The 22,048-nt window shown below is 39.1% G+C and overlaps 1 protein-coding gene across 1 annotated transcript in view; it reads left to right on the top strand.

Annotated features, from left to right (window-relative positions):
• LOC103781837 (cyclin-dependent kinase 6) overlaps positions 1-22,048 on the top strand; it is a 125,506-nt gene that overhangs the window by 28,427 nt on the left and 75,031 nt on the right. The window contains exon 2 of the mRNA XM_008949596.1: positions 473-608. Coding sequence (XP_008947844.1) covers positions 473-608 — 136 coding nt within the window. The remainder of the gene's footprint in view (positions 1-472; positions 609-22,048) is intronic.

The following is a 22,048-nucleotide window of genomic DNA, read 5'->3' as shown; positions in this document are numbered from 1 at the left end:
TAAGAGTAATCAGGAAACAAATCTGGCTCTGCAAAAGGAGTTTTGGGAAGAAACTGGAAATACATGCAAACACCTGTACATTTTTTCTGAAAAATGTTTCTCTCAGAATTTTTTTCTAAATGCCTGTAAGTGCAGCAGCATAGATTGTGGACAAATTCTCTGTATTAAGTCTAGTTAGTCTTTAAATAAAAAAAAATTCTTTTTCATGTAATTATTTTACTTTGAACAGATGATGTAGTCTTAATACTTAATCCTATTTTAGAAACCATACATGAAAGAGAAATGTTATACTATTTATTTATCACTAGTTATCTGATGAATCAAGAGCTAAAAGATTGCTCTCTCTTTGCAAAGCTTTTTTTTCCATTCTATGTACTGTAAGAAATTTAAATAGACAAATATGAGCTGCAAGGTGTGTATATCTGTACTGGTTCCTGTATTCTTACCTCCTCTCTTCTTTTCTATCTCTCAGATTGTTTGATGTGTGCACAGTGTCACGAACAGACAGAGAGACCAAATTAACGTTGGTGTTTGAACATGTGGATCAAGACTTGACTACTTACTTGGATAAAGTTCCAGAGCCTGGAGTGCCTACTGAAACTATAAAGGTATTGAAAACTAAATATTTTTGATAGGATTTCAGAAAATATTAGCTTGGAGGGGCAAGGAGATAAATCACAAACTGCATTTTGTTTCCATAGAATTTTGTTATATCCAGATTGACTAATGCCCAACTTGGGACATGAATTGCAGCACAAAGATCTGTGTTCACTAACTGATGTGATCTCGTTGTGGAAATGTTGCACTTGGGCTTGTTTTTTATTTTTTTTTTTCTGGATTTATAAATCTCCTGAATCTCTACTGTTTTACCAAATGCAACGTTACAAATCATTAAGAATTACGTTTGCGTGCAGTGGTAGCCAAATATTTCCATTATTATTTAGTCAAGGACTACTTGAACCTTCCCTAGATGATATTTGGTAGAGTGCTCAATATTGTTAGAATGGATAAAAAACATCTTGTGCTCGATCCCTTCCCCTTTGCATTTTGTTTCCTCAAGAGCCTCCTTTTATTTCGTGTACCTCTTGCCAGAGAGGTTTCTCTACGTCCCAAGAGCAGGAAATGTTTGTCATGGGCCTGTGCTGAGCTCTGCAGAGGGTGGGCTTAAGGAAGGGAGTAGCCACGACCAGTTGTTGTAGAGGCTGGAAAGACTCTCAGTAACTGGAAGGAAGATTATAAAGTTTTCCCTTCATGTTATCTCATATTCTGTATCTATAAGGGAGGACCTCTTCCCAGGGTAGCACAGGCTTACATCATTGGTACTAAAATACGTATACCAGCTCCTCTACTGTGAATTTCACAGCAAAGTGCTACATTGAGGATCATAGCTTGAAATGTTTGACAGAGTGTTTACACCTGGCAAGAGAAGCAGAGGGATTGATGTTCCTACGTTTTGACTGTCTGGTTAACATTCCTTTTTATTTTCCTTTTTATTTTCCTTTTTCTATGAGGAGAAATAATTTATGCTTTCAGAGACAAATTATCTTGCATTTGTATAAGTACATTCTGGAAATATGTTGCATCATCTTAGTCAGGAAAAAGTCCTGAGGGAAGAAAAGAAAACATGAAACCTATTTGAAATTTAGGGTGGTGGGTTGTTTTTTGGTTGGTTGGTTGGTTGGGTTTTTTTGTTAACAACTTCAAACTTCCATTTAGTTTGGTTTGTCACTATAAAATTAGACATAAAAATGATCATAGATCTGATAAAGACCTTTTTACTTGTATCAAAGTCACAAATGTAGAACATCAGTCAGTACCAGCAACCATGTTTTCTAAGCAGCCTTAGTTGATTTTTTTTTTTTTTTTTAAATGGATAAAGCTTCAATTCCCAACAGAAGGCTGGAATGTACCTCTTGCATATGAAAGACTCTTTGTGATAATGCTTTTAGGATTCTTCTTTATTCTTGGGCTTAGGTAATGAATTATTTCAATGTTACTAATGTGAAAATACCATACAAGGTGATTGACATATTATCTAACTAAATATATTGAAACAGATGGGAACTGAATGACCAAGCCTCTGATATTTGTTTGCTATGTCTTTCAAGCTGTGTGCCATTTAAAGCAAATAGAAGAGGTGAGCATTGGACTAAAACACTTGTGATTTTATAAGAGCCTGTTCTAAACTTGCACCAGTAGACTGGAATACATACGTATTACATATTACAAAATGTAAGCATTATATAGACTGTATATAATATCAGTTGTAGACTGATGAAGGAGATTGTTGTGTTTATCTTTTAAAAGCACTATTCTGCATACATGGTTTACTAGTTCAACCTCATTGGTATATATGATAATTTGGCACAATAAAAGAGAAAAATTTAGCCACAGAAACAAGGAGAAGTAATTCTGGTCTTCTATGTATCGTGCAAATTCCACTGCAGCTGGTGAAATCAGTGAGTGTAAAATTCAGCTTGTGGTACATACAGCTGTTTTTAAATGGGTGAGGAAAATTGTAAAATTGAGTTTACTGGGTTGTTGCTGCTGATTTCAACGTTTGCACAGTAGGTGATGTGTTTTTTTTTAATTCTGTTTGGAGTAGGAAAAGAGAGATTTGGTTAACTTCAGTTGCACCCTGTTGCTTCACTATTTGTATGAAATCATCCAGTTTATGGAGGTACTTTTGCTGATAGTCAGGGCTGATCCTGTGAGGAAGGGTCTCAAGGCTTATTCCTAATGCATTTTGTTAACTTCCTAAGGATATGGTCTTTATGGAAGAAAATTAAGCAAAGCATAGTTTTCCTGGTTGCAAGGAAATATTGTCATTTTGCAGCAACCAAGCATTTAACCCAGTGTACATACATTGTTAAATGACTAATCTGACTTTTTATGGTTTGACTTTTCAGGTTAATATGGTTTTGTACTTCATTTATTTTCCAGAATTGCAGACAATTTGTGTAGAGCATTTCCCCTCACCAGTAGCACAGTACAATACATCTTCCAGTATTGTAAGACCATCTAGTAAAATTTTGCACATGAGCAACACAGAGGTGCCAAATGAGCCAAGTAAACTATGGATAGCTTGAAGTTGAAGGATCTAATATACCTCCGTGGCATCATGGTGCAAACTCATCGGTTGTTAATGGAACTTGAATGACATAAAAATACTATAAGAGAAGTATCAGTCCTGAAAGATCTTTTCTTTGTGAATTACCATCATTTGGGGGAGGGAGACTCAGTTTTTGCTGCTTTGGGGCATGCTAGGGCTTTTAGTTACCAACTGCCAAGGAATATAAGTGATACCACCACTATTTTGAAAATTTCCTTTGTCTTCAGCAGATAATAGTTGGACAGTGGCAGTTCAGAGAAACTAACTGTATTAATAATTTAAACACAGCTAAAGCTTCTGTCTTAAAACTGCTCAGCAATGCCTTTCTAATGTCTAAAGCCCTGCAGCAAGAGTCATTCCAGAGGTGTGCCCAGGTACCCATAAAATGATAGAAATGGGGCAGTTTCCCTTCAAGGCATTGCCTGGTAGTGGGAAAACTTGCCCAGGTTGTAGGGCAGATATGCTCACTTCCCCTCCATGTTACCAGGAGCATGAATGCTGTAGTCCATTTCTGTGGCTATAGCCCTGACTACTGAGTTCTAGGTTATTCTGGACAGAGGTATTTTAAATCTTTCTGCTGAAGCACTTCCATTGTTTTTTAGTTGAGTATATTTTGGGCTAGAGGGATGGAAAACAGGACTCCAAATACTCATGGACATGACATTCACCTTTGAAAGAGTGATGTTCAAGAGAAGATGTTCAAGTCCTTAATCTAATTAATATATCTTTAACTACTGGATTATAGTCCTGCTCACCCTGGCTGGCTTCCTCTGTCAGAACTAATTAATATATGGTCCATATGGGACAAATCAGAATCAGCAATGACATCATCTTCCTTCTTTCCTCTCTACCCTTTGTCTCCTCCCTTCTTTCCTTCCTGGGATACTTTTTAGCTTCGGGGCAGTTTATGTGGAAATGGAAGGTATGAATTCAGTTTCCTTAGTACCTAGCTGTTAGTCATGCATAGGTCTTTGGTAATATTAATGGTGTTAGCAGTTGAGCCTCTGAGAGACTTCATTCATAAGGAACTTTTGTTGGCTGACATCAGGGTAGTGGAAATAAGAATGACACAGGTCTGCCATGGAACTTTTTTCTTTTAATAGTTACCAGGACACTAAAGCATTTTGACAAAGCATGTTTAAGCTGAGTGGACATATGTTGATGTCATGTTTGTGAGGCTGGCATGATTTTTTTGATCCTAAAGTACTTGGATATGAATATGTTGTTCTAGCAGTAGTTACATTTTTAATATAGAAATTATGTGTGTGCAGACGTTGATGTTTATTGATTTAAATTATTGCAGTGCATACAACAATATTTAGTTTTAGTATGTACATGTAATGGCTTCATACATAGTGGCAAAAATAAAATGTTTAAGAATGGCACTGCGGAGATCCCTTCAGTCATTTTGTGCTGCCACACCAAGGAATCTATAAGAATGAGAGGGGATAGCAAACCAAAGTTCTTTAATTTCTGTAATGAACAAACTTAAACTTTGCAGGGTGATGTCATTATAAGTAAACTTGTGGCTTCTTAAAACTGATCAGAACTTAGCTTACTCAAGCTATGTGTGCTAACTGGGCTGTGCTTATTTCAATCTGACAGTGAACAGAGGAGGGAATAGAAAAAAGGTCTCCAGTATAGCCGTTGCATATATTATTTATCATGAGATGTTTGAAGAGCTGGGAAGGTCCTTCTACCCAGGTCTGTGAATCTTTATGATACTCCCCTCAGCCTGGAACAGGGCAGCCAAATTACAGAGAAAACGGAGTTTAAAGTGTATCCTTTTCTCTGGCATTCCCCGATTCCTCACCCAAGTGAATGGCTTCTGTGGATATTACTGTTTCTCCTTTGCATAGGCACCTAGATCACCATCTGATTCAGTGATCCAGGTTTTGCTATTTAGATGCCTAAAATTTAGTAAGTACAGCAGTGAACCTAATTTCCTTTTGTGGGTTTGTCGGATAGTAGCCCATAAATTGAATTTTAAAATATTACCCCCAGTCCCAGAATAAACACTGCTGTTGCAACCCTGTCCATTTCCTGTAACTTATATTACCTGCTATGAAACTAGGCAGACTGGTCACATCTCTGCAAGACTCTTGGAAAATTAATATGAAGATGTTGCTTCTCAGAAAGCAAACCAGTGTTCAGTGTTGTGAGGTGAGTCATCAGCCATCTGCCACGGTTGTACCTACTCACTTGATCACGTATGAGATGTGGACCAGATGTCACACAATCATGCAATTCTGAAAACAGTACAAGGTATTCCAGGAAAACAGATTCACCAGTACTGAGAGTCTTCAGAGGTTGGCCATATTTAACAACATCAAAGCTAGAAGTCACTAAAAAAAGAGCCTACTCAAATTAATGAGAAAGATACTAAGAGAAGACCTGTTACTAACATTTTCCCATCAGTACTTCTGTGGTAAAGAAAGAAGCAAAACTTAGTGAGGAATTTAGAGTCCACAAATAATGGATCAAATCCCAAACTCATACTAACTGCTGTATATCCATTAACTTCAGTGAAATGATGCCCATTTACAGCTGCTAGGGATCCCATTCTTTGTGGAGTATTTTGTAATAAATTTTGTTCTGCATCTGTATTATGAATCAATGAAGAGTTGCCATTATAAATAGATTAAAGACAATAGGGCTGAACAATATATTATATTGATATATAATATTGTGTGGTAATTTTTTTTCTCCGTTTTTCTACTACCAGGGGTTGATCTGCAGCATGGAAGGGTAACAGGATTAAAAGCAGGTGCCCTGCACAAGTGGCAGCTCTGAAGGCACTAAACCTTAAAAAGAGGATATTCTCCAAAGGGTGGTAGTTCCTCTGTTGCAGGTGTTGCTGTTTCCTTCCCATACTGTGCTGCAGACAGAGAATCATCCATGTGTCCTTTGGTGTGGTGGTGCAGGCAGTAGCATATGGTCTGACCGAGGGGCTAGGAGGAGTTGGGATTTGAATGAAGGGACTGCTGAGCACAGGATGCTACAAAATGTAATGATATATCCATACAGTTACTTCTTCAGCTAGGACTTTCTTACAGTCAGTGTACAGCCACTGATTTCAATTATGGTAGCATTACATATCTCCAAATCCATACCATTGCAAATACAAACATTTTCAAACAAATGATAATGTATAGGTTTTTGTAGCACTGTAGCCCAGGACTGTCCAGACCTCCACTGCCTGAAAACTGAGAGCTCATAAAAATGTGAGGCACCTCAACAATTTTAAATCACTCTGTCCTGACTCGAGTGATTTAAAATCACTGGAGCGCTTCACATTTTTTCAGTTGTTACAGTTTGGAAAGCAGTCAAGCAACATTGTACCATAATGCATAGAAGCAACCTGCCTGAAATAATGATTTTAGTCCTTCAAAACAATGACACTGAAATAAATAGAAATGTCACTGTGAAAAGATGTCTGTCCAGGTGGATAGACAAAAATGATGTATATCTCTAAATAGACATCTCAACCTACTTTTCTTTTATGGCCCAAACTCTCAAGGCAGCAGTACAATCCAGTAGGGTCCTAAGGGACACATCTTTCTTAAAGTCAGAAGGAAGCCATTGTTTTCAATAGATGGAGGACCAGAAATCATCTTTATTCAGAAAGTCAAAGGGAATTAAGAAACTGAAGAGATTCGGACTTGTGGGCAGGGCTGGAGATTGAGCCTTTGGTAGAACAGAATTTAAAATCAAGTAATTGTAAAATTGCAGTATTACAAACACTGGAAGTGAAATGTTACTATCAGCTCATTTAACTTCTGTTAACTCTGCAGAGCTGGATGTTGATGTAATGCAAAAAATCTATGCATCCTACTCCTCAAGAACTTACTGTTTTTTTTCTATTGGATTATTAATTACTGGGGTTTTGCTATTGGAACATCAATGTGGTAGCAGTTGCCATGTGAAATGCTTTGATGGCACTGAAAGAAAGGGAGCACATGGTAGGAATAATGCTCAGGCAGGTGTAAAAGGTTTAAAATGCCAGGCAGCATTCAGATATAGTCCCATACTGTTCCATACAGCGAGCCAATGGCAGCTCCTCAGAGTGGGAAGTATTCTGGGGGTGCTTTCCTTTGTCTCATGGTGGTGGTGTATGGCCACAACTTGCTCTCCAAGTAAATCCTGCCTCAGTGATCAGCAGAAGTGTGACTCATGTTTTCAGTCTTTCTTTTCATCAAAGATGAGATGTCACAGTTATAGCAATTAGGAGAAAGCTGTTGCAGCTTACGGTGCACATAAAGCAGTGGCAGAAGAATCAACTGAAACATTTAGCTTTATCCATGTTCTACATTTTACTGGCAAGCCAGCCATATGTTACTTTTGACAAGTAATTGAAGGTTGAACTGCAGCGATGTGAGATAAAGAGAAGGTGTTCAAAGAGCCATTCTTGATCTTTACAGGAGCAGATAGTAATCACTTTCTTTATAGTAGTTTCTGCACTCGAAGGAAATCAGGCCCCTGTGCTTCCGCATACCCACAAAGCTATACTTCATCCCAAAACAATTATCTAGAGATGAAGAAGAGGAAACAGAATGACACAAATTGTGATAAGGTAGATATTTTGGAAACCTGGGCAGCAATTTCTTCTTGAACTCTAGATTCCACTGGTTGAACTCAGCTGATCTGGGACATGAAGCTTTGCAGCAGGATTGAAGATCTTACAGTAATCAAGCAACTTTTTTTTTTTTTTTTACAAAACTCTTTTCTGTATTCCACCCCAAGAGAAATTTATTACTGTTGCACTAGCTGTATGCACTGCTTCTGTACCAATGAATAGGCAGGCTATTATATCCCACAGTAAAAATTAGTGAAGCGTGTTACTTCAGTGGCACACCAGTTTAATCAAGATATGTTGTGTTTGTTTCTCGTCTGTAACAGATGCATTTAGCTTATGCCCAAGTCCCATAGAAATGCATAGGGACAGAATTTTTTTTATACTGCTTGTTTTCATATGTAGAACTTAATTAGCTCTAAGAATTTTTTACATTAATTATATAGGCACATAAGCACATGTACATATCTACATATAATTATTGTAGAAGTCCTTTAACATATTTACAGGAAAAAAAAAAATGCTATTTGCACAAGTGGGAGAAAGTGAAAGGGAAACTTGATGATCATCACTCTGTCTATTAAGTTCATGATCTCAAAATAACTGTGGTGCAGAAGAGGCCAGAACTGGCAACTCAGATGGTTAGAGAAGAGGCAAAAGTACAAGGATGCAGTAGGGGAGGCACCAGTTCTCCTGTGCCTAAGGAGTGGTTTGCTGTATATTGTCTTTATTATGTATATGTATGAAGGCATAGTGCATGTACATGTACACATGCTGCTTTGGATGGATTTCCCGAGTCCATCCGCTAGGCACATGTCTCAGCTCATCCTCAGATGGAGCTGAGCTGGACTGAGGGTTGTTACAGTCATAGAGAAGGAATAAAATGGGGCACAGCTGAGGCTGTGCATCCCCCTCCTACTCAGTGCTGGATCAGAGACATGTGGAGGGACCCCCTGTCCCATCTACCCCTGCAGGTACCAGAACAGACACAGTTCCTCACTGCTTCCCATTCTTTGGCCATAAGGGTCAAAACTGTAGAAAAGCACCAGCAAGTGGCATCAGCCAGCTACACTCAGCTGATGAAGCAACCAAAGCCAAAACCTCTGACACTCAGAGATCTTCCAGTGGTGTCAACTCCATATTCTCTCCCTGTGCTAATCTCAGTTTTCCCAGACCTTTCTTCCTTCCATCCTTCCCTTCCACCTTCAGTATTTCACCTCACCTTCACTCCGTATTTACAGTGTATAGCACTCTTCTGTTCTTTCCCTTTCTTCCTCTCTACCTCCCTCCAGAACTTTTCATTCTGTCACTTTTTCTTCCCATTTTCCTTATCCCCTCCTAACTCATTCTACTCCCATAAAAAAAGAAGTAATACCATGCAACCCTCACACTTTCTCCACCTGGGGTCTATCTTGTCCATTATATTTGAGAGCTTTTCATGGAAGAGGCTGTGTGAAAACCCTTGACTGTATAGAGCCCACCATAATAGGTACTCCTTTTTGGCTGGCCTTTACACAATACCTTGTTAAACATGAGTCACAATAATCAGATCCTACAACAGCATTATTGTCTAAAAGAGTGCTTCTCCTCTGCTCTGATGTTTCCCCACCACAGCCACTTCACACATTTACACAACTGCTTCCTTTATATATCAGTGCTTTGTAGTCAGTGTATGGTTCATGTTACAGGTTTCTCAGGTTTCAAAGTGAAATAAAATGAGCTTTCTTCCACTTTGAGAATATCCTTCTTTTCAAGAAGTCCAGACAAAGACACACATTATTAGTAAGTTCATAAGCAGCTGCCAGAAGACTGAAAATTTAGAATGGAAAGAGGAGTGGAATAACAGAAATACTGTTTGTTGTTTGCTCTTGGTGCAACAGCAAGGGAAAATATTTAGAAATTAAAATGATTAGTTTATTTGTAGGTATAATAACGCAGACATGGTTTTGTAATATTTGCCAATGTCAGTACTCCAGAGCACAAATATGGGTCAAATCCTTCTGTGGTGTAACTGTTGGCTTCTTGGGGTTCCTAGAGGGGTGAGTGTGGTGCAATGCTATTAGCATCAGTTGGCAAGCAGCCTTTCATCTGTTTTCATGCAAAGCCTGAACAGTATGCAATTAAGAAAGAACAAATTACAGAGTCTTAAGCTCCTAGATCAAATCTGTCCCTCATTTTTGCCTTATCCAAAGACACATAAACATCAGTATTTTAGTTTCTTCTTACTTCTTTGTTATTGCTACAGCTATACTGTGCTAACAGTCATTATACCTAAAACATTTCAAGTCCTGGTGGAACGTATACCTGAACCTTCTGGTTCAACTTCAGACCTTAAAGGAGAAGACCCAAAGGGAGCAGAGGCTTTGCTCCAGCAAGGCACTTAAGATTCTGCTTAATTGTATGTAAACAGATTGCTCCAGCTTTAGAAGTGAGATTGAAAGACTGTGAATTAGAGGAGCTAGTAAAGGAGAATCAGCTGTTATCCTGTGCTACTGATCTGATGAATTCCAATATTGTAGCGAAGATGAATTTAAACAATTGTTTTCCTAGCCTCAGATTAGTCATAAACATGCATTTTGCTTGTGTTTAAATGCTTTGTCAGAGTGAGGAAGTAGTCTTCCCTCAAAACATGTGTGCAAGCGTTGTCTGTGCCTTTGGAACCAAACTCCTCACTATTCACAAAAGTGTGTCATAGTTGGTCATCATAGTAAACTGACTCAGTATTGGAAAATGGCCCTGGAGGATCACAGGTTTGATGGACTTTTTGTTTGTTACTTTTTTTCATTAATATTGTAACTGTTCTGGCCACTGAATTTACCCTGTTTGCTTTTGAATACTGTGACCCTTGAGAATACCCATTTAAAAGAAGAAGCTGTTTTTTACCATTGTGACCAACTCCTTAGAAGCCAGTGCATTATATCTTTATTAGTGTTGAACAGTGACTTACACCATAAAGGGCCCACTGAAATTAGTGTCTTAATTGCAAAGCAGGTTAATGCGCATCAGTTTTCACTACTGCTAAGTATGCGACTTTGCAAAAAAGCTCCATAAAAATTCTAAGTATTTCTAAAACCAGTTTTTCTAGGACCACTTATTTGGTCTATGCTGTAGGAACCTTTGCACTGTAACTTAAAAGGCCAAAAATAATCAAGAAGACATGTTAGCCATCTCTTAAGAGCATTTAATTTCCATGCTAATAAATTCAGCTGTTCAATTTTTGTCCTTTGTTTTAGGATATGACAGTTCTGTTGCATAACTACAATTAAGGAATCTCAGAAGGCTCTGAAACGTTACAATATTCTGGGGATGCAAACGCAGTCATTTTTTTGTTTGGTTTTACAGCAGGGAAGGGGCATTGGAATGGCAGTGTGTTGCCTTTTTTTAACATCTAGTTTATGATTCATTCTAAAATATTCTTTCACTTGGGATTAACTTCAGATATTCCTGTTCTGACAAGCAGAGTAAATATTTTAGCAAGGACTTTTTAAAGAGAAATTTTGACAGTAACATACTCCTCCCTTAGTGTTACAAAGGAAATACTTGCAATCCAAGCCCAGGGTCGGCATTTTAATGGAAATGGTTCTAAAATACGTAGGGATGTTACAAATGTAAAATGCATTTAATGAAAGAGTATACAGATGTCTTTCATGTATTTTAAATAAAAATGTCTAATTTGTGACCTGAGAAAGTCAACAGTGAACTCTGAGCCATATGCTTGTTATTACAATAGTATGTTGTGTATAATGTCATTCAGTGAGAATCAACACAGACCAAAAATGAAAAGACATATAAAAGCATGAAGCTAAGGGAGGAGAGACCATTTACAACATATTTTTATTACGTTTTTACCTTGATCAGAATATATCTCTTTCTTGTTTTTTTTTGCTCACATAATTCCTGCCGTTGTCTATAGGGCTTCTTGAAGACACAGGAGAAGGAGAATAGAGGCCAAACTACGTGGGCTATAGTGAACCAAAACTGCAAAGAGATGCATAGTTGACAGAGAGTTTAAAATAAAAACAAGCCACAGTGTCTTTGCTTGGTTTCTGGAGCAGAAAGTCGCAAAACAAGCAGAAAACTTTTGGTTATTGATGAAATGTTTAGCTTCCTTACCTCAGCTGTTCTGACTGTTTTATATTTTAACCTTCATTTCAATGAAAAGAATTTAGACCTAATTTGACTTAGGTTTATGTCTATGAAACTGGGGCCTTGGAAAATATTTCAGAAGTAGCTTTAGCCTTATGTTTGCATTATGTTCTTTTGCAAAAGCGGTGGAGGTAACCTTGATTTTCTAGTTAGTGGAGTCACGCTTTATTGTGACAGAAAACTAAGAACAATCCTTCAGCGAAAATAACAAAGACCTACCCCATGGTGATTGATGAGAACATTGTACAAGTGAAATGAGCTGGAAAGTCATCATCTTGTCTTTTCCTTTGCCACAGGAAAAGCATAACAGAGAGATTTCTTTTCTTCTGGTCCTGATAAGGAACCTAACGAAGCATAAGGAGAGGTTACACAGCATGGAAATGTGTTACACCCAGCTGCTCACTAGCTTGCAAAGCTGCAGTAAATAATACAGTTGCTATTTAATAAACAAAAGAAAACAGAAGTCCTTTGATAGTGATCCCTAGACTCATTTGCCTTTCTGAAGACACAGTTTGTTTCTACTTAATTGACTGTCATTTGGGAGTAACAGAGAGTTTGATATTGTGTTGTATGATTTGTAATGTTTTTTTTTGTTAATAGGGAAAGCAAAGACTTGTCTTTCTAGGGCCTGATTCAGCAAAGCACAGTATGTGCTCCAGGTTGTCTGGATTGTAGCTGTTTTCATTCTCATAGGTTTTCCATGAATGCTTATGGTGCAGATACAAAGAAGACATGTAGTTTTCTTTTCCAAGTTGCCTTACATAATCAATAAAACACTTTTCAGCTTGACACAAGTTACCTTTTTGAGAAGCAGTGATGCATTTGTCATGACCTACCTTTGTCATGTGCACCATTTGTAGCACTTTCAAAAGATACTTCCTCATGGAAGCAGTTTGTTCCATTGATTGGATTTTTTTACAACTCCTAAGAAGCCCTTGGCTTTTTATTAAAAATCTCTTAAGAGGTTGTTTTGTTTAGCATTCAGAGAGGAGGGGGAAGGGAGAGAATGTCACGCCTGTGAAACATTGGAGGCAGTCTTCTCCCCTCCCAGGAAGGCTACTGACTTTCATGTTGCACCTTTCACCCAGTCCCAAGGCTCACCCTCACTCCCAAAGCAGACCTGATTCTTGTCTATTGTGCTACCATTAAGAAGTAAGTAGGCTCATCACTCATTGTGTCACTACCAGTTGAAGATGCCTTCTTTTTTAAGAACCAGTCAAACATTCAAAAGAAAACAAGGTGAGATTTACACCAATTTATGCTAATGCATAATGATAGTATCAGTGTCATTTTGATCAGAACTGGAGGGGCTATGGCCCATGGCACTTCGGAGGGACTCAGCAGATATGTGAGACCATATCCCACTACTGCAGCTACAGCAAACATCTCTGACACATTGCTACCTGTTACAGTGTGCATCTGAAATCCAGAGGTGAGCTGCTGAGGCATGCTAATACCTGGCATCCTCTGCTGATCTACCTTGCTTGGTAATCACCTGGCCTATGAGAGGCACCAACTCAAAGAGATTGAGTAGAACCACAGGGAGTGAGATTGGGTTTGGTGGGAGAGAAATAGCTGAGTGGGATGGAGTGCAGTGAAGGTGTGAAGAGAAGGATCAGAACTGGGGATGGGGCAGGAAAGGGCAACAGGGTGCATGGAAGAAAGAAATAAGTAAAGGAAAAGTTAGGAGATCAGAAAAGAAAGGAGAAAATGATGGAACATGTAAGTGGAAGGGAATGGATAACCATTCCCCTACTCTAGTGCTGTTGGCAAACTAATCGCGCTTTCTGTGGAAACAAAAGAATTTGTGCACTTGCTTGACTCCTCTTGCAAAATCTCTTTTCTGTGCCTTGCCTATAGGATAAACTGCTTGCCTGCTCCCCTTGTAAAGCTGTTGGCTCAAGAGCTACTGATTTTTTAACATTGTAAATTAATTATTACTGTAAATATGGAGAAGAACTCAATCTGTGGAGTGCTTCCAAGAAACAGTTTGCTTTTTCCATACTTTTGATTTAGGTGTATTAAGGCATCAGTAAGATTCTCATCTTGAAGACTATTTTGACAGTTCGTATAGTACTATAACAACGTTGCAAAGCTATATGTACAATTCTTGGATCAGGGCTTTTCGGCCACTATCCCCTCAGCTCTCCCTCAAAGCCCATTTTTACTCATGGTTTAATATCCAAGAAATCCTTCCCTTTGTATATATCCTTGGTTTTCTTGAGTGTTGTTATGCCTTTATAACTGAAAGCAAATTCTGGATCTTTGGAGTACTTAACAAATATTAACCAGTTAAGCTTTTTAACACCCATGAAGTAGTTAACTATTATCCCTGAGTTTATAATGTGGAGCAAGCAAGGCAGCAAAGTTAAATGAACTCCTGTGACTAGAGCTCAGGTAGTAACTGACCCCAATGTGTAGCCATTGTACAGCACTGGTGAGCATCACAATGCTTCTGTCATGCAAGTACATTACAAGCAAAAACTGTTATTGAAGAGTGGCCTTTAGAAAGCCCACAACAGCTTCATTTATTATGTTTTCCCTAGAGAGGTTGGGATGGGAATGTCTTCTTACTTTCCTCTGTGTTCCCATCTTTAACAGAAACTGTTAACTATTTTTTAAGAGTGTCTAACTTTAGAGAATAGCTGTATTTCAGTGTCTGGTGTCATGCTGACACTTTTTTCTCAGAGAAGGTTGGCTACATCTCTCTGAAGGTCCTGCTGGTTCCAATGAGAGTGGGAGAATGGTGGAAATATTAAAAAGCAGTGGAACCAGCTCAGGTCTTTGAAAGTTGATGGACAGAGTCCGAGTGACTTCACTGGACTTTGCTTTTGCCCAATATAAGGCCATGTTCTTCTTCAGCATGCAAGTGCTGAATCCCTAGACTTTTTTATAATGGAAGCAATCAAAATTAATTAGGCCTAAAGTCCAAACACTACAATAACCCCAATTTCTAATTCACAAAAGTTACTCTGATGTCCTTCCTGCCTCTTTTACATTGCTTTGAGCTCTTATGTATCTGTATCTGTCACAAAATACATTTCCTTATCTATCAGGAAATGGAGCAGGCCTATGTTATAAGAAGTTTAAACAAGTTTTCTATTAAAGAAAAATTGCTGGACTGAGTTTATAACTTTGAAGGAGCTGTTGAAATTAGATGCCCAAGTCCTATTGATTTTAAATTATGTTTGGGTTTCTGATCTGTAAGATCCTATTGACTGCTTCTTTCTCCATTTTATAAAAGCATAACATTTTCTTCTTGCCATGCAGGTGTTGCATAAAGAATCCATGCTTTTTTAGTAGATATTGTTTAAAAAAAAACAACTGAGAGAGAAATTAAAGGACCAGTCTTCTTGAGCCTTTTGAGTCTGGCCAAGGATTTGACAGTTTTCAAAAAAGTCTTGGCTGATATGTTCAGAGCTGCCTTGGGTGTAGGAGATCTGGTCATCCAAATCCCATAGGATGCTTCTAAAGCCTAATCCTTTGTTGTTATGTATCAGGATATAAACAAATCTCAGCCTTCTTGGTGGCACATTGGAGACAAATCCAATGTGAATTTCTGCAGAAATATCAGTAATGTTGCCAAGGTGTTGATAGATCATTGGGAAGAGTAGTCTGTCATAAATCTCTACATATTTACATAATTTGAGTGCTCCTCTGGACCAGAATCCGTGTGGTCTAAGCTGTATGCACATGATTTTGTGCATTTCAGATGTTAATCTTTGTTCTGAGGTTAGTCCTTCTTGTGTTCAGGTGACAATGTTGGGCAATCACCTTCCAGGGCCTTCCACATTATCTCTTGCATTATCTTAAGTTAGCACTCCCCTGGGAGAAGATAAATTTACAGATTTACTCTTCTTGGAGTCTTTACCTCCTAAGTCCAAAGCTGTTTGTAAAGCGTTTTTCTTAATGTATGTGCACAGCATTGTTTCAGCTTTCTAATCACTGACCAGCTGGCTTGTTAGTGAATAGAGCTGTGGGCCCCTTGCCACGTTTCATGTGAGGTCTTGGCTGGGTCCAAGCAGGCAGCCTGCAGCCAGTGTCAAGGCAATTCAAGAGGCATTGGCACAGCAGTGTCCCCATTAATTTCTGCTTGTCACATGCTGTCATGCAAGTTACACCAGAGAGGAAATGACCGTTAAAAAAAAAGTACACTTGTGGCACTTGGTCCCCTCCAGACGTTATCCCTGAGGTTAAACAAGTGGATACAATTAGCTGCTATCCACAGACAGCTGCAGGGAAGGAGAAGCTGAGATCTAGGCCCCACAACAACATGTCTTTCCTTTTAGCAAGGAGTGCTCGCTGTCAACATGTGCTATATTTTTAACCCTTCATGGAGTCTGAGTAAATGGAAAAGGGCTGTTACGACCAACAGTATCACAAAGGTGCTGATAAATAGCTGTAGGGTTGATTGAGCAGCGTTCTTCTCCAGGCAAGGGGTTTGGTTTGTTGATACTATTCCTCAGAATGACTGGTGTGAGTGGTGCTCGAGGAGAATCAACTGGGTGGTGGTTGATAATTTACTGTAGTCTGTAGATTCTGGCAGGGAGTGAGACACTGATTTCTATGAAATCTTCTCAGAAGCATACTGAAGCAGTTAAAGGGAGTCATATCCAGTTTTGTGGATTTTCTGAGTGGACTGTTTTCTCTGATTATATCAGGAGAGCTTCCACACGGATTGCAGTGAGTGATGATATGCTTACATGTCCCAAAATACAACTTCAGAATGCAGAGGCAAAATTTATGAAGAGGAAATGACAATGATGTCTCACGATGAGAGAAGGAAATGTATAATACTAGAAGCAATTGAGAATCTTTTTTAAAAATTGAAATTGCTAAGCTCTTCTGAAAGGTGACAGAGATAGGGTGGTATACACAGTACTTGAGAAGAGAGTGACAGTCAAGTGAAAGTCTGGGTTTTTCCCCAGAAGGAAGAGGATTACAGCATTGAACAATTACAGCATTGAACAAAGAAAAGATGACTTGCCTTCTTGAGAAACATGACCATTAAGGAAGCTGGAATTATATGAAATGTGTAGAATTCAATAATTCAGAATAATAATTCAGAATTCAAATGGCAACTCTGCCACAGCTATCCAGCTTGGCCTGATGTGATGCTTAAGTACCAAATTTTAACTGATGTCAGTCCCCAGATATGTGCCAGAAGGGTCTTCAATGCATACAAATCACAGGTGATATTTCAAGTCATTTGTATGAAGCTTACCAACTGGGTGAGCCAGTAAAGGGCTTGAGGGGTTCCCTGATTCATTTTAGTCCTCATCTCTTTTTCAGATAGTATGAGGAATAAAAGAATAGAGTGAGTAACAACTGTCAAACCAGGATGCACTGCGATAGACTACTGTCTCCAATAAGAGTTTTTATGAAAAGCTTGCAATAAAAGAAAGTTCCCCAGAAGGTATTTGGGCATGTATACAACTGTGATGATATCATCAGAGATACAGGAAAAAAATGTTTGTTTCCCTATCTAGGCTCAGATCTATAAATTCTCTTAAGAGCTGTGCCTTCTAATAGTTTTTCTACTAAGGCATAGAGAGTGGAAAGGTTTGAGTGTTGAAAAAGGTTGTTAATCATAAAGTTATATTTACTTATTGTAAAAATTTCACAGCCAGGACAGGCCTTGGTAATGGTGCCACATTTGCCAATTTCTGTCAAATTGTTAAGACAAAATTCCCCTTGTTCTCATTTGATTTGCATATATTTTCTCTTTAAAATACCAGTAGCCAGATTGAAAATGTTTTGTGTTTCATTTACATGGCTCGTAATTTGATACGAATTTTTGGTACAGAGTCATTGAAAATAATAGATAGGTTTCCTTTTAGTCATGCAAATATATCAAATATGAAAAATAGCAGCTGATAAAATAAAACTTGAAGGATCTATATTGCAAACTGACTGGACAGGTGTTCAACTTTAAAACGAGAAAATGATATGGAAAAACTTATAGACAAATTAATGTTGATCTGCCCAAAATTAAATGCATCCACATGCGTGCTCATACATATATATGTACATGTGTATCATACAGATGTTAAGCACATATTTAATCTACTGAACTTGGTCTTGGTCTCACAACTATTGAGTTCAGTATGAAAATCTGGCAGTATTAATATACTGGTAAGGCAGACATGTACTAAGATTGAAACTTTAAAGATCTCTAAAATATTTATCCAGGTCTCTATTTTAGGGAGGGCAGACAGAAGGTTATTCAGAACAGTTCCTTGCACACAGTCAGGTGTATCTATTTGTCTTAATCTAGTCTTAGTTATGTCACATTTACTGCTGGTGAGCACTGATGTCTGAGTGTTTGGAGCACTGCAAAATACGCTTGGTCAGGATCTCCTGCAGCAGTACAAATTCAGTGGTTCCCTTCTAACTTAGAAGGGGCAGTTGATAAGTTGAAGCAAAGGGACTAGAACATGACACGCTAAACCTGCGGTAGGAGCTATGTATTGAACTCCATCTACAAGCAGGAGCGTGACAAAAGGAAGATAGTGCCAGGGTATATTGAAAGCTATTATATACATACATAAAATTCAGTCATAAACTTCTGGCAGAGCAATAGCATTGTGAAACCTCAAAACACTTTCAAAGACTACCATACACCTGTATAATTCAGCTAAAATTTTGCATTTTTCCTGAGTCTTGTGCACAGTTGTGGTACTTCTACTTGAGACTGACTTATAATGTTTATGATATACAGACAGGTCCATGTATGATACTGACTTTTGCAGGTTTTACTAGATTAGTCAATCTGATTTAAAAATTAACTGATTGACTGATTGTTGTATTCCACAGTAATTTATTTAGGACTTTCAAATCTTGTTTACCTTACTACTTCTTATAGCCACCAAAATAGTCTTCAAAATGATGTTTTAGAGACTCCGGTCCTTTGGGCATTGTATCTTAAATTGTTCTAGCCACTAAAAACCAAACAAAAACACACACAAGGAAAAAAACACCAAAACAACCTACCTATATTAATTTCAGTGTTTATACTTTTGCAGGGGACTAGTATGGAAAACATTGCCTTCAATGGGATTATTCAAAACACTAAAATGCACGTATGGTTTTGTGAGTGTGCATGTCAATAAAGTTCATCATAACAGTTGGATAATTCATAATCACTTGTCTGAGATGTGCTTTCTTATAAAAGTAGTGTAAAATAGATAAGAAACTGTTTATCATAATATATTTTAAAATAGCCATTAATCTACTCTGAGTGTATTACTGCATCTTTAATATTCCTCCAAGCTCAAGGTCTGTGCACTCCTATGAGTAAAAAAGCAAGTAGAGGAGACAGGGAACCTTCATGGATGAACAAGCTTATGAAAAAATTCAAATGGAAGAAGGAAGTTTATGGTATGTGGAAGAGGGACTGGCCCCTTCAGAGGACTATAGGAACATTGCCAGAGTATGTAGGGATGGAATGAGGAAGGCTAAGGACCTCTTGGAATTATATCTGGCAAATAATGTAAAAGACAACAAGAAGGGCTTCTTCAAGTATGTCAGTGGGAAAAGAAGACTAGGGAAAATGTGGGCCTGCTGCCAAATGAGGTCGGTGCCCTGGTGATGGAGGACACAGGGAAGGTGGAGTTGATTCAGTCTTTACTGCTCAGGCTGGGTCTCAGGAATCCCAGTCCCTTGAAGTAAGAGGGAGATTCTGGAGGAAGGAAGACTCTCCCTTGGTTCAAGAGGACTGGGCTAGAGATCATTTGGGCGAGCTGGACACCCACAAATCCTTGAGCCTCAATGGTATACACGCACAAGTGATGAGGGAGGTGACCAATGTTGCTAAGCTATTCTCCATCATCTTTTAAAGATCATGGAGAACAGCAGTGGTGCCTGAAGACTGGAGGAAAGCCAATGTCACTGCAGTCTTTAAAAAGGGGCAAGAAGGAGGATGCAGGACATTACAGGCCAGTCAGCCTCACCTCCATCCATGCACAGGTGATGGAACAGCTCATTCTGGATGTTATCTCTAAGTATGTGGATGGAGGAAAAGAAAGTTATCAGGAGTAGTTAGCATGGTTCCACCAAGGGGGAATCATGTTTAACTAATCTGATAGCCTGCTATGGTGTGACTAGCTGGGTAGATGAGGGGAAAGAAATGGATGTTGTCTACCTTGACTTCAGCAAGGCTTTGGACACTGTCTCCTATAACATCCTCCTAGATAAGCTTAGGAAGTGTGAGTTAGATGAGAGGACAGTGAGGTGGATTGAGAACTGCCTCAGTGACAGAACTCAGAGGATTGTGATGAGTGGTGCAGAGTCTAGCTGGAGGCCTGTAGCTATCAGTGTTCTCCAGGGCTCACTACTGGGTCCAGTCTTGTCCAACATATTCATCAGTGACCTGGCTGAAGGGATAGAGTGTACCCTCAGCAAGTTTGCTGATGACACAAAACTGAGATGAGTGGCTGTGCTGAAACCAGAAGGCTGTGCTGCCATTCAGCAAGACCTGGAAAGGCTGGAGAGTTAGGTGAAGGGGAACATAAGTTCAACAGGGGCAAGTGTTGGGTCCTGCACCTCAGGAGGAATAACCCCATGCACCAGTACAGGTTAGGGGTTGACCTGCTGGAAAGCAGCTCCATGAAGAAGTACCCGGGAGTCTTGGTGGACAACAAGTTGTCCATGAGCCAGCAGTAGGCTCTTGTAGCCAGGAGGGCCCATGGTATCCTGGGGTGCGTTAAGGAGAGTGTGACCAGCAGCTGGAGGGAGGTTCTCCTCCCCCTCTGCTCTGCCCTAATCAGGCCACATCTGGAGTACAGTGTTCAGTTCTGGGCTCCCAAGTTCTAGGGAAACAAGAAACTACTGGAGAGAGTCCAGTGGAAGGCTAAAGAGTTAATTGGTGGACTGGAGCATCTGTCTTATGAGGAAAGGCTGAGAGACCCGATTCTGTTTAGCCTGGAGAAGACTGAGAGAGGATCTTATCAATATTTATAAATATCTGAAGGGTGGGTGTCAACAAGATAGGGCAGGTCTCTTTTCAGTAGCGCCCGGTGATGGGATGAGGGACAGTGAGCCCCCTGAACACAGAAACAAACTGGAACACAGGAAGTTCCACCTCAATGTCAAGAAAAACTTCTTTACTGTGAGGGTGACAGAGCACTGGAACAGACTGCCCAAAGAGGTTGTGGAGTCTCCTCTGGAGACTGTCAAAATCTACCTGTATGTGTTCTTCTGCAGCCTGCTGTGGGTGAGCCTGCTTTGGCAGGGGGGTAGGACTAGGTGATCTCCAGAGGTCCTTTCCAACCCCTGCCATTCTCTGATTCTATGAAAATAATTTTACAATTAAAAAAAAATTACATAAATATTTTCCTTCAAATTTAAAAGTATATTAAATGTTAATTTTCAATAAATTGTTTACTCTTAGGGTAGCAGCATACAAACCAACAACAACTATTAGACCAATTCCTTGCATGAGCTTTGCAGGTATTAGTTCCCTTCTACTAATAGTATACTAAATGCATATGATATATTTTTCTTTCTGCACAGCATTTTATTCTACGAACAGAAAATGGACGTTTTATTTTGTACAGGAGATTCATATGACTAAGTGAATGGGTTACTTGGATTTATTCTCTTATGAAAACAATGAACATATTTAAATTGAACATGTTGTGAAGTTCATGTTCTCTTGGTACTCTCTCATTAATTGACAGGAAGTCAACACAGCAGTATTCTCTTCTAAGGATGACCCTGTGAATACTTTCATAGAAAGCAATAGGACTACTCTGTAGCAAATATATGTAAAAATAAGAGCTCTATATCCTGAGTGTACATTAGGTTGGATCATGACTCCTGAGAGGCTATAGTGTAGCTCAGACTCCTCCCCTGCTCCCCTTTCTGAATGCCCTGCAGGGAGACCAATCAGAATAGCATTTTTCTGAGAGGAAGGAACATGGCACAGGGGCAGGGGTCTGTCTGCCCCTTACTGTGTCACAGCCACTATACCCAGCTGGCTGCATGGAGAAGAGCATTTGCAGCTCCATAGGCTGTGGCAAATTGCTTGTTTGCCCACACCATCACAGTCATGACATTCTAGATAGACTAGTGTGATGGGTTCCCAGACCGGTGTGAGGACCAGAGTGTAAAAAGAAAATCACTTCATTTAACAGGGAGTCACTACATTATTACTAATGCCTTTGGGATTCAGTGTAACAACATTAATCATGTCTTTTGCTATTCATGTATCTGTA

Source organism: Merops nubicus, unplaced genomic scaffold (assembly GCF_000691845.1).
Source record: "Merops nubicus isolate BGI_N331 unplaced genomic scaffold, ASM69184v1 scaffold2320, whole genome shotgun sequence".
Taxonomy (NCBI): domain Eukaryota; kingdom Metazoa; phylum Chordata; class Aves; order Coraciiformes; family Meropidae; genus Merops; species Merops nubicus.
The sequence above is the reverse complement of the archived record's forward strand: the minus strand, read 5'-3'. Positions and strand labels throughout refer to the sequence as shown.